The sequence below is a fragment of the Emydura macquarii genome, unplaced genomic scaffold (assembly GCF_026122565.2).
Source record: "Emydura macquarii macquarii isolate MOO-44397 ecotype Brisbane River unplaced genomic scaffold, CSIRO-AGI_Emac_v2 contig_1363, whole genome shotgun sequence".
Lineage (NCBI taxonomy): Eukaryota > Metazoa > Chordata > Testudines > Chelidae > Emydura > Emydura macquarii.
The window spans coordinates 21,233,518-21,246,317 of NW_027131500.1; the positions used below are offsets into that span (position 1 = coordinate 21,233,518).

A 12,800-nucleotide genomic window follows, 5' to 3' on the forward strand; every position below is an offset into this window, starting at 1 on the left:
CAAGCTTGTTCATTTCTGGTGTGTGGTGGGGCCTGAGGGAAGTCTCTGGGGCAAGAATTAACATTTTTCCATGAAAAAAGTGTGGTTTAAGTAACTACGACATTCTAATAGTGTTTTGTTTGAACTAGTATCTATTTACAGCTTGTAGTTTTGATTTCCTGAGGTTTTTTTATGACGTATTTTGAAAGCATTGATTTGTTAAAATTTGCCTGAGATTGTTGCATTTTCTTATGGTGCAAGCTCTGTGTTTAATCATCTTTAAATCACATCTATAATTACATATTTTCATAGATTCCAAGGCCAGAAAGGACCATTGTGATCATCTAGTCTGACCTCCTTTACAACACAGGCTCCAGAACTGCCCCAAAATAATTCATAGAGCATCTCTTTTAGAAAAACATCCAATCTTGATTTAAAAATTGCCTGTGAGGGAGAGTCCTCCACCACCTTTGGTTAATTACCCTCATTGTTAAAAACGTACAGCTTATTTCCAGTCAGAATTTGTCTACCTTCAACTTCCAGCCACTGGATCGTGTTATATTGCTTTCTCTGCTAGACTGAAGAGCCCATTATTAAATATTAGTACTCCATGTTGGTATTTATAGACTATAATCAAGTCAACCCTTAACCGTCTCTTTGTTAAGCTAAATAAATTGAGCTCCTTAAATCTGTTGCTATAAAGCATGTTTTCTAATCCTTTAATAATTCTCGTGGCTCCTCTGAAGTATCTCCAGGTTATTGGTTATCCTTGAATAATGAACACCAAAACTGGACACAGTATTCCAGCAGCGGTTGCACCAGTGCCAAATACAGAGGTAAATTAACCTCTCTATTCCTACTCGAGATTCCCCGATTTATATATCCCAGGAGCCCGTTAGCCTTTTTAGCCACAGCATCGCACTGGGAGCTCATGTTAAGCTGATTGTCCACCATGACCCTCCCCCCAAATCTTTTTCAAAGTTACTGCTTCCCAGGATAGTCCCTTTCCTGTAAATATGGCCTACTTTCTTTGTTCCTAGATGTGTATAATTACATTTGGCTGGATTAAAACGTATGTTGTTTGCTTGTGCCTTACTTACCAAGTGATCGAGATAGCTCTGTATCAGTGACCTATCCTCTTCATTATTTACCATTCCCCATTTTTTGTCTCATCTGCAAACTTAGTGTTTTTCATCCAGGTCATTGCTTAAAAATGTTAAGTAGTGTAGGGCCAGGAACTGATCCCTGCGGGGTCCCACTAGAAAGACACCTGCTCGATGATGATTCATTGTTTACAATGACAAAATCAGTTGCTGTACTGGTTGGAGTTTATAACCACTTTGAATCGGACTAGAGTTTACAGACTCAAGAGGCTGCATAAGCAGAGCGTAACCTACGTAAACCTGAGTGATTTGGCTGATGGATCTTATGGATTCCTCAGGGTGTGCCAGCGGATTTGATAAATTCTTTGAATCTGAGTTATTTGACTTCTCACAAACTTTGGTAGAGTTGTGAAGAACTTTGCTCTAGTGAAGTTCTTAACTCTGTCAGGTCTTTGGCCCAATGCAAAGCATACAGTAGGACCTAATAGTATTCGGTGGTTCAAAAATCCCCAGTTAACTCCAGAGTTGTGCACACAGGCTTCTCATATATAGTCCTGTATATTAGATCTTGTTCAAAGCTATTGAATAAAATAAATCTGAAGTTTTTAGACTGTTGGATATTGCAAAAAGTGGGGAAAAAAATCTCATTTTTCAAAATTCTATACCTCAGTGTATGGTTAGCCTAAAATTGTCCTTTAAAAGTTGCTTTCTGGTTAGAGTCCACACTGGTGAAATCTGCGCAGACCCAATGAATTGCAGGATTAGGGCCTTTTGTGAAATAATTACTGTGTCTCTATAATGACAGTCTGATCCTTCTTCCACTGAAGTCCATAGGAATTTGTTGACTTTAGTGATAAGCTTAGCTTATCATCTCTCTCTCTCTCTCTCTCTCTCTCATATTACGCATTCTAAACAATTATAAACACAAAATTGTTAGTGCCTTCTAGGTAGTGGGAAGACCCTAAGGAATGTGTGTAAACATTTGTCTGCAATTTCAGAGCTAATATTCACAATTACATTAAAATGAAATAGATTTGAGAGTAATTATTTTGAAGTTTAAATTATTAATGCACTTCAAAGAAGCATATACTAGAGGAAGTTCGTGCTTTCAACACAGCACTCCTGATAGGACTGAATGCATTAGTGGAAACAAATAGAAAATAGAGTGATTTAAAATATCCTTAAATTGAAAATACATGTCTAGCTATTCTGCTATATAGTCCTATAGCACTTTAAAAACTAACAAATTTCTGCGGGTATAAGCTTTCGTGGGCTGCAACCCACTCCGTCAGATGCATGGAATGGAAACCACAGATAGGAGGGTGTGTGCGCGTGTGTGTGTGTGTGTGCGCGCGCGTGCGTGCGCGCGCACATACACATCTGAGGGTAAAACACTTGCCCTCCCCATTGTTATGTTTCTTACCCTTGGATGTGTGTGTGTGTGTGTGTGTGTGTGTGTGTGTGTGTGTGTGTGTGTGTGTGTGTGTGTGTGTGTGTGTGTGTGTGTGTGTGTGTGTATATATATATATATACACACACACATACACCTCCTATCTGTAGTTTCCATTCAATGTATCTGATGAAGTGGGTTGCAGCCCATGAAAGCTTATGCCTGCAGAAATTTGTTAGTCTTTAAGGTGCTACAGGACTTTGGTTGTTTTTGCCGTATACAGACTAACATGGCTACCCCTCTGGAACTTATCCTGGGATAGAGGTTCTTAAGCTGTGGTTCATGGATTATTTAGTGGTCTGCAAAGAGGTGAGGGGGTGGTCATGTTGTATTGGGTCCTCTTTGCTTCCAGCTGCCAACTTGCATTAAAAGAAGCTAAAAATAAACTAACAGTTTACTAACAGTTGCCACAGGATTGTTGCATATTTTTGAATGGGCGGGAGGTGATCTGCATGATTATAAATAGCAGAGAAAGTTTTCCTAAGACACACACTATTAACATGTGGTCTACCTTATGAAAAGGTTTGAGGATCAATGACCTAGAAGCAAAAGATTGTAAGATCTTTGGGGCAGGGACCATCTCTTTGTTATGTGTTTGTAAAGCACCTAACACAATGAGACCCTGTTCTAGACTTGGGGCTCATAGGTGTTCTTGTAATACAAATAATTTAGTGAATTAAAAGCTGTTGACACTAGGATTGTAGGGAAAGCAAACAGATGCTTTCTCCAGGGAAAGGAGTAGATGAGTCACGTCTTTATCATTCAGATTTATTTTATATTCTTTAGTGATCTGTGGAGAATTCCTGCTTTCTTACTGTACAAAAGTGATCATTTATAAAATATGGAAACTTTGCTTTTTAGCTAAAAGCAAACTAATTTTAGTCAATGTATTGATACACACTTTTTGATTCTTAAAAAAAAGAAAGTTACTGATCAGATTGCCAACACTGGTGCTAGCAGGTGTTTATGCTGTTGAAGGTACAGTCTCAGATAGACTTAAAAGGGAGGTCCTGCTAAACTGACCTTGCATCTAAAGATGTAAAGATTCTTTGGATGACTTTATCTTCTCAGCAGTGGAAGGAGTAGACTAGTTTCTATCCAAACAGATCTTAGCAAGGTTGTTCTTTCATTTCATTGACTCTCCGTTACCATGGTACTTCTAGCAAGATAATGTATCTGGGGGGTGTGGCAGTGGGGGATGATATTGATGCTATCTTTAAATCCTTTTCATGGTTCTCCAATACAAACAATTTGCATTTCCTCGAGAGAACTTTCTGAGAATTCCCTGGGAATAAATACACACGGAAGATGTTAGAGGGATGGAAATATTTAGGAGTCTTTGTAGATGATAGGTTTTGTCCATACCTATTCCAGCAGTTCCACATCTTTCTCTCAAAACCAGCGCTACACAAGCATTTCAAACTGGCAGCTTCTCAGTTCAAGCCAATAATTTAAATCCTTAGTGCCAGTCAAAGCTGTTAACCTAATAACAGCACACTACATAAATAAGCTGGGGAACTTGCTCTATGTCATTAGTAAGGGAAGCTTTCACACACACAATTGATGTTTATCACTACAGATTATTCTAAAAACTATGCATGTTCCAAGGAGAGACAGTTGTTTTCCTAACCATCTGAGTTAGCCAGGTGCAAAACTTAGATAACACAATTTCAGTCCAAGCAGAAGGAAAGTGAATACTTAAGCCTCATCACCCCTTTGAGGTAGATAATGCATACATAGGATCACTTCTTTTGCCAATGAAATAAGCATACCAGCATTATCCAATTGTTAGGAAATGAAGAATATTGTATCTTGTTTAAAATTAGGGGAGTAGGTTAGGGGGTGAAAGTTAGTTGTTACATGAATAAAAATATAGTCTAGACACTGGGGTTAACACTCTTGTGCACTTGCAAAGAGTGTCATGGGATTCTTAATGGCTACAAGTAGTTACGACTTTGGTTTTACATCTCATTCCAAAAAAAGACGACCTCTTGCAGCACAATTCTGGGAACTCATTCAATATTTACTCAGTGGGTAGAATGCCACCTTGAGTCACCAACCCCACATCGTGCAGCCCATGAGCATTGTTTGCAGGTCTCCTATCAATTACTAACCTATATAGCCCTGCTTGTCTTGTAAGATCATACAGTAAGGAGGGATCATACAATAAGGAGATAAAGCCACAGGCTATGGAGGAAGGGAAAGTTGCCTGGGGAATTTGAAATTTCATTTTTTTTTTTTTTTTTTTTAAACTTTAAGTGGTCATACTGATAAGATACTAGCTTTCTGTGTGGTACTAAATGTTATCTCTCTTGTCTGGAAGAAAAAATACCAATTGCTGGAAGTGGGAACTTTTGCAGTGTAAGAAACTATAGTTATGATCTTGAAACAAATGAGAACTTGAACATTATCCAGTATATTCCATTCTGGTCTACAGTTAGGACTAACTGGGTCTATTTTGCTGCTCGTCAACATTTCAATCTAGAAATAATTTTTTAAATCTTTTTCTTCTTTTCCTTTATGCCACTTGTCCTGGTGAAGGTCGCGGCAGCAGCATGGAGAGACTAGGGAGGACCAGACCTCCCTTTCTTCCGCAACTGGTTCCGGCTCCTCCTGGGGGATTCCCCAGTGTTCCCAGACCAGGGGGGAGATATAATCCCTCCAGCGTGTCCTGGGTTGACCTCCTTAGGGCTTCCTCCTTGTGGGACGTGCCTGGTACCTACCAGGGGGGCATCCTTATCAGGTGCCCAAACCACCTCAGCTGACTCCTCTTGATCTGACAATGTGTTTGGAGCCTGAGCTCTGGGACCCTCCCACCCCACAGGACCTAGAGCCCAGGCCCCAGCCTGAGCCCAGAAGTCTACACAGCAATGAAACCGCCCCGCAGCCCGAGCCGGAGTCGGCTGGCATGGCCAGCTGTGAGTTTTTCCTTGCTGCATAGACATACCCTTTGAGGGTTTGGGGGTGGCAAGAGTACAGGTTATGTTTGCAAAAGAAGCAATCCAAAGCACGGCATGGCTTCTCATGCAGCACGCAACAAAAACAACTGGATGGTTTTATTTTCCACATAAAAACATTGCAGATATGTAGCTACTGCCAGACTGATGATGAATATGAGCTACCCACACAAAAAAACAGAGTGCCTGCTGAAGACAAGCAAAATTGAATATACACTCTGTATAAGGCAGTGTGTGGGAGAAGCATTTGTTGCATAGTGAATATCTGAGTGAAATTGTGTGTCATGTTTCTTTAGGTTCTCAACAGGAGATGTGTAGAAGCAGCAGTGATGACAGGCCTTGCACTGAACTGCAGCATAAACAAGAAGTCCTTGTTTGACAGAAAACACTATTTCTATGCAGATCTGCCTGTAAGTATGCATTATGGTTGGTCCCTCTATAGCTGTAGAAAAGGACGAGTCTGGAGTAGGGCGGGGGGTAGTAAAGAGATGCTTTTTATGTTTTCAATCAGTGTTCTGCCCAAACGAACAAGATGCTGCACTATTCCCTGATGAATAGATAGCTATACTCTGGTGCTCACTGATTGAATACGATTGCCCTGATTGCTGACTCCTTGCTTAACCTCACGATTCCAATGGCTTTATATAATTGAATTGGGAGATGGAGCTGCTATGCCCGTACTTTCTCCATTTCTAGTTTTAGCAACTGATTGTCTGTCTGTTAGGGTAAAAGCAAACACTCTGATGATAGCTCCTCTTTTAAAATATATGTATAACAAACACATTATAATAGTTTAAACATCATAGCATCTGGTTTTTGTTATTAAATTTAAGGACCTAAAATATCACATTTCCTTTTCAACCCTTCTAATCTTTGCCAAGATCTTGAGTGAAGTTAATACGTAAGCCTTTGTCATGTGCAGTAATAGATTTGGATCCTGTGGATTGCTTTCATATTGGAATAAACTGCCTTTGGAAGTGAGCTTCACTGCACTTGACAAAGTGAAGTAAGAATGTTGAAATGAGCTGAGAATCTGGTTTTATCTTTTTGACAGCATACAGCAGAGTTCAAGGACCTGATTTTTGTTTTAACTAAGTCACAGTTCTAACTTTCAAGATTGTTTAGTGCTTTCCCTCCATATATTTGTTCTGCATGTTGTTGAACATAAAAGTGACCTGTAAAGGGAAAAATAATGGACTCACTTTGCTTTCCTGAATAAAGAAGACTTGAATGTTTTGTCCTGCTTGTGTTTTACCCAAGAAAAATCAGGAATATCAAATCGTCCCAATTTTTGTTGGAGGACTCCTTGGAGAGGTCCAGATAATTAGAGACAGAGTGTTCTTCAGGCCATAGATCAATGTGTCAAGGTGGTGAAACTTTAACCAAAGACGTTTTTCTCCCAACTGTTTGTTCAGGTATTTTGAGATTTTTAAAAAAACATAAAACACACAATTTTATAATAAAATTCCATTCCCCCTCATTTGGTCAGGTTTATGTCCTTGGAAGTAAGATGATATTATGGTCAATGCATTGCTGGGACTCAGGAGATCTGGGTTCAATTTCCATCTCTGCTAGAAACATCCTATGTGTCCTTGGGCAAATTGTTTTCTCTGTACCTAGTTCCCCATCTGTGAAATGGGCATTATGCTTGCAGGGGTGTTGTGAGGATAAGGCCATTGATATTTGTGTGGTACTTGAACCAGAATCCCAAAGTAACTTAGGTGTTTCAATGCTTAAAGAGTCATTGGGTTAGATAGAGAGTGACAGTGAGACTATGCTGCTTGCTGCTTAGGACACCCATGTGGGAGGAGGGAAACCCAGGATCCAGTCCCCCTGCTCCAGTGACTATTTAATTATTTATACATAATGAAACAGCTGCAACAGGAATGGTTGAGGGAACCCCACAGAATATCCCATAACTCAGAGATTAGAGCACTCTTGGGAGGTGGGGGATCCCTGTTCGAATCCTTCTTCCTTCTCCGGCAGTGGGGGAAATTGAACCTGGGTCTCCCACATCCTAGATAAGTGCTCTAACCATTGGGCTAAAGGTGAAAGGTGGGTGCTGCTGGTATCTGACTTTTGAATAGGACCTGATCTGGTAGGCAGCCTCTGAGCACACCCTCCTATATTGGGCCCTCCAGGCAAGATAGATAGGTAAACATCTGTCTTCTTGGGTTCATGGTTCTCTCTGGAACTAGGCAGAAGATAGATGTCCAGATGCTTAAGAGGGAGGCAGCAGTGCACATACCCTGAGGCAGCAACAGAGGTGCCTACATAACTTTACCCTGATAACTTAGGTGCCAAGTGAATTTAGGTACATACAAGCAGGTGGCAGTGGAATGAGATTTTTTGAATTGTAGTTGAACCTAAAACTAGAATGTAGGCACCTAAGTCTGGGGTTTAAGCACCTATGTACCATTGTGGATCTGGGCCTTGCAAACTGTAGGGATGGAGGTTGTATACGTAGAGTCCTGCAAATCTGCGGATATCCACGGACCATTTTTGTGGATCTGATGCCGATACAAATGTTGTATCTGTGCAGGGCACTAAGTACGTGGGTTGTCATTACACTACTAGTTCTGAAGTCACTATAGATATTTTGTATCAGGAAGACTAGCAAGTTGACAAGAGCTGAAATTCTAAACAAGCAAGAGAAAAAAAGTAGAAACAAAAAGAAGCCAAGCCCAGCTTTTCAGGCTGGATTTATACATCATAAAACTGACGAAGGGAAGAAAAATAAAAAGAAATCACATACCCATTTGCTGGTCACCTTTAAATCTTAGGTGGTTGTGCCCCTACATTAAAAAATGTTCAGGATTTCCTGGTGGTGATTTCTTAACCATATCAGTCTTATTTACAAAAAATGAATAGAAAAGAATCATGCAAAGTAAAAATTAGTCCATCTGTTTTGAAAGCAAGAGCGATGGGGAGATGTATCTTCAGGAAGCATATGCAGTACACAGTGAAGCATATGCGGTACCTAATGGCTTATATTATAGCATCTTCTAGTCAGATAAGCAGGGAAATTTGGGTTAAGAAGATACCTGACACATTCTATTAGCTTTAAACACACAGCACTCTGTAAAATGCCCAGTCTGCACTTCGTAGTAAGGCAGTCTTCTCAGGAGCCTTATAATAAGATACAGATTTTAAGCTAATGAGCTGAATGGAATAGATAAAATAAATCCTGCTCTTAGGGTCTTTTGACAATGGGATTATTGTTACTCCTGAAAATGGGGCTTTGGCTGGGAAATGGGATTCTTGTTTATTGTCACACACCATTTGAGGCTTTTAAAAAAAAAATCACTAATGAGAAGTCGGGGGAGGCAGGAAAAGCTATGTGGACAGATTATATTGAGCCTGTAGAAATGGAGTCAGTGGTCTCATTTTTATTATAGTGCTTAAAATTAGGCTTGGGAGAATTCCATTTTTATTTTGTATAGTTTTGATGGATAATATCAATATTTATTTTTAAGCATTTTTTGTTTTTATCTATTTAAATTTTCACAGCTGTGAGAAATTATGGGAGTCTCAGACTAGATATTTAATGACTAGACATTGAGATTCAAAAACGTTACAGCTTTATAATGGTTAAAAACACAATTTGACAACATCATGTGTCAAAATATACAAAGTAAATATCCTTGTATCAAACTCTTAAGTTCTCAAGCAGTATTTTTTCTTTCTTTGCCAATCTGAAATTTTGATCATCATTGATAGAAATATTTTTTTGTCAGTTTGTGTGAATACAGTGAAATTGATGTTTAAATCATACTGTACTTCCAAGCCTACTTAAAAGTAGAGGGTTGCACTCTTCACTACTTATGTAAGCCAAGTTGTACACCCAGGAAGGCCCTTGCCCCTCCACTCTAGCTGGGCCCCTCTCCTCTACCACTGTGGTCAGAACCCCGTTGATTTTGGTGAAAACCAGAAAAGCCTAATTTCCACTAAAATTAGGCTTCCTTAGTTTTCTGATTTTCACCTACATCAATAGGGTTTAGTGGGAGAGTGAGGGCCACAGCCAGAGTGAGGGGAAGGGATGAGGGGGCCCTGGCTAGACCTCACCCCTGTGTCTAGATTGACTGACTGTTTCCTTGCCACAGGTTTCTTTGAGGGGGTCACTGCCTCATCCCTCTATCCTGAGTGACCAACTGGTGATTTTAGTGGAAATCAGGCTTTTCCAGTTTTCTGATTTTCACCAACATCAAGAGAGCTCTGGTCAGAAGTAGGAGTGAGTGTCTCAGCTAGAGGGGGGGATAGTTGGCTTTGGGGGCAAAGGGCCTGGCTGATGGGGTTGGGCCAGAGTGGAGCCAGTCCACTTTTGGACAAGAATTAAAATTACCATTAAGGTAAAGTGAAAATTCTGAATATAGACCTGATTTTGTACGCAGGCTGGCTATCAAATCACTCAGCAAAGACTCCCCATTGCTGTGAATGGGAGTCTTTCATACAGCTTCTGGGTAGGCGGGAAAAAGAACCAGATGGTAACCAGGACTGTGAGGATCAAGCAAATCCAGTTGGAACAAGACAGCGGAAAGAGTCTTCACGATGACACAAGGAGCCAGACGCTCATTGATTTGAACAGGGCTGGTAGGCTTGGATCACTTTCTTATCCCTTCCTTCTTTTGATATATGGGCTGATTTTTTAAAGCTAATTGAGGAAATTAAAAATCTGGTTTGTTTCAATAAACATTTTTAAATTAGGGGTAAATCTTTTTTTAAATAAAAAAAAAAAAAAAAAAAAAAATTCCACATATGGCTAGTGGTCATCTTTTCTGGCCTGTTTGCTGATAACATATTGGCATTGGCCAGTCAGAAGGCCAGTAACTCAGTTTCTCAAAACTGTCTGTCAGCCAACTTCCAAATGAAGACCTTCAACACAGGTCAAGGGGGTATTCACTAGGACAAAGGAGCCACTTATGCTCCCACAGCTGTGAGTGTTGTTTAAAAAGAGAGTGCAGACTGTGGATGAAGCAACATGGCCACAGCATGCACAGAAGGCAGAGTGGGATGTCCGTGCTTGAGTTAAAAATGGATTTTAATTTTTATCTTTTATAAAAATGATCATTTTCTCCATAAAGCTCTAAAATTTCTATTGCGGAAATCAAACCTTGACAACAAATCCATGTACCCAAATGCATAGTTAGGTACCTAAAATGTATGGCCTGACTTTCAGACATACTGAGCTCTCACATCTCCCAGTGAAGTTGAGGGCGGCAGGTACTCATCTCTGTTGAAAATTAAAACTCTTGGGTGCCTAACTATGGATTTAGGTGCCTAACTTTAGGTCCCACATTTGCCAATGTTGACTAATATATTTACTCTAGGAAGCTCTAAGAAAACTGTGATTGCATTAATTTACCTGAATGTAATGAGAAAATGAAATCAGAAAATCAGAAGTCAGGTGGCCTGTATTCATAGGAGGTTTCTCAGAGGAAAGGGGAATGATTTTTCCATCTGTTCCCCGTGTCATGAAAGGGGTGTGTGTGGAAATGCTTTTAAGTTCTCTCTTGGGGGGGGGGAAAAAAAGAAGAAAAATAGTCTCTGTAACAATTCTGCAGATAGCCCCATTTTGACAGTTATTAAATAAAACATGGCTTTCCAGTTTTCTCGATCAAACCCAAGCGCTGTCATGTGTTTAGCTTCTTGCACTCTAATATGTCAAGATCAAAAGCTACTGCTGGAAATCTTTTGTTTCTCTCTCTCTGGTAGGTGTTGGCCTCATGGAGGTTGTCATGGAGCCTGATATGAGCTCTGGGGAAGAGGCAGCTGCAGCAGTCAGAGAGCTTCAGCTTATTCTTCAAACACTTGGGAGCAGCCAGGCAATCATGGCAGGTACAGGAGGAGCAGAGCACGTCCATTCCCTCCCCTCCTCCAGGTAGCAGTAATTCTCTGCATTTGCAGGGTAGTTTCACAGCTTCTGGTTATTTTGCTCTGTAGTTGCCTAACATTTAGCATTTTCTTGATGCTGTTTCCTTCTTTTAAAATCTTTGGCATCTGTATAAGGTCAGCCGTGCTTCAAGTGTCTTTATGGGCCCTGCTTCCTTTGCAGCACTTTGTGCTGTTAGATTTTTATACTGCCTCATACATCAATTTTACATGATAGACCAGGGCAGGCTGAAGTAGTCCAGCATTCTTGTTATTTTTCCCATATCGTCTTTCTCTGCTCATCTTACATGCACTTAACTGTGGATGGAAAATGTTATAGCAGTGATTAGTAGTTGAGAGTGAAGGCTCCCGGCACAGATGATTGTGTAAAATACATTTTGGGTGTAAATTGATCACAAAACAGATGTTCAGCAGTGAACCAGTGATTTAACATCAAATTAAGCCCCTGGGGTAAGCAAGTGCAACTCCCAGTAAGTTCAGTCAGAGCTACGCCAGTTTAGCCCAAGGTGGAATGTGACTCTGGGAAAGTTGGGGAATAGTTCAGGATTAATTTAAAATATTGGGTTATTAATAGTAGTAGTTCTTAGATATTAAGCTCTTTGGGGCAGGTATCTTCATATGTATTTATACAGAGGGGCACTGATCCTCGTTCAGGCTTCTGGGCACTACTATAATATACAGAATTAGAGCAGAGGCCTGCTTTATCTTGTACCCTCCAGCTAGTTTCTTTTTCAGATGGCAACCTCCACTTCCACTGCCTCAAGATCTCATTGTCTTCACACTTTCACTAGGTTTACACCATTGTAACTCCAGTAGATTTACACCAGAGTTAGAGGAGACTCGGGCATTCGTTGTAGGTCACTCATTTTGCACACTTCCTGAATGCCAAATCAGGACAAGCTACATTATTCTGCTACTCGTACAGACTTTGATATACAGTAACTTACCATAATTTTTCATTGCTGAATTTGACCCCCAGACTTCCATTGGCATCACACCAACATATCCCACACAACGTTTAAAGAAAGATGTGCACGCTGGCAATATTTTTCCCCCCAATATTAGATTTTAAACAAAACCATTTTATTCAGGTGTGCTTAGTGAGGTGCTTTTACCATGCTTTTCTCTTACCAGTTATTTGGGTTAAATGAAGGTTTGTTCCTCATGTTTTACCTTTTCTATTTGTGTGTGCAGTGAACATGCAAGTGAAGTGGTGATGATAAATTCGGCATGCAACAAACTTGCTTGAGAGCATGATATCTCTGTAAGATGATCAAATAGGAGAGGAAGTTGGACTGTGAGGGAGAGAGCCTCTTTTAAAATACACTGGCCCCAATTCTCCTTTCACTTATGCCTGGTTAGTCCCATTGTCTTCTGACTAACGTCAGTGAGACAGTGGAGTCAAGCCCAGATCTTTGATAG

At 40.3% G+C, this 12,800-nt stretch overlaps 1 protein-coding gene across 3 annotated transcripts in view; it reads left to right on the plus strand.

The window, feature by feature from the left end:
- The window catches only part of GATB (glutamyl-tRNA amidotransferase subunit B), a 50,619-nt gene that overhangs the window by 15,387 nt on the left and 22,432 nt on the right, over positions 1 to 12,800 (plus strand). For all 3 annotated transcript variants that reach the window (XM_067551895.1, XM_067551897.1, XM_067551896.1), the window contains exons 3-5: positions 5,786 to 5,899; positions 9,881 to 10,079; positions 11,202 to 11,324. In XM_067551895.1, the coding sequence (XP_067407996.1) occupies positions 5,786 to 5,899; positions 9,881 to 10,079; positions 11,202 to 11,324 (436 nt within the window). The remainder of the gene's footprint in view (positions 1 to 5,785; positions 5,900 to 9,880; positions 10,080 to 11,201; positions 11,325 to 12,800) is intronic.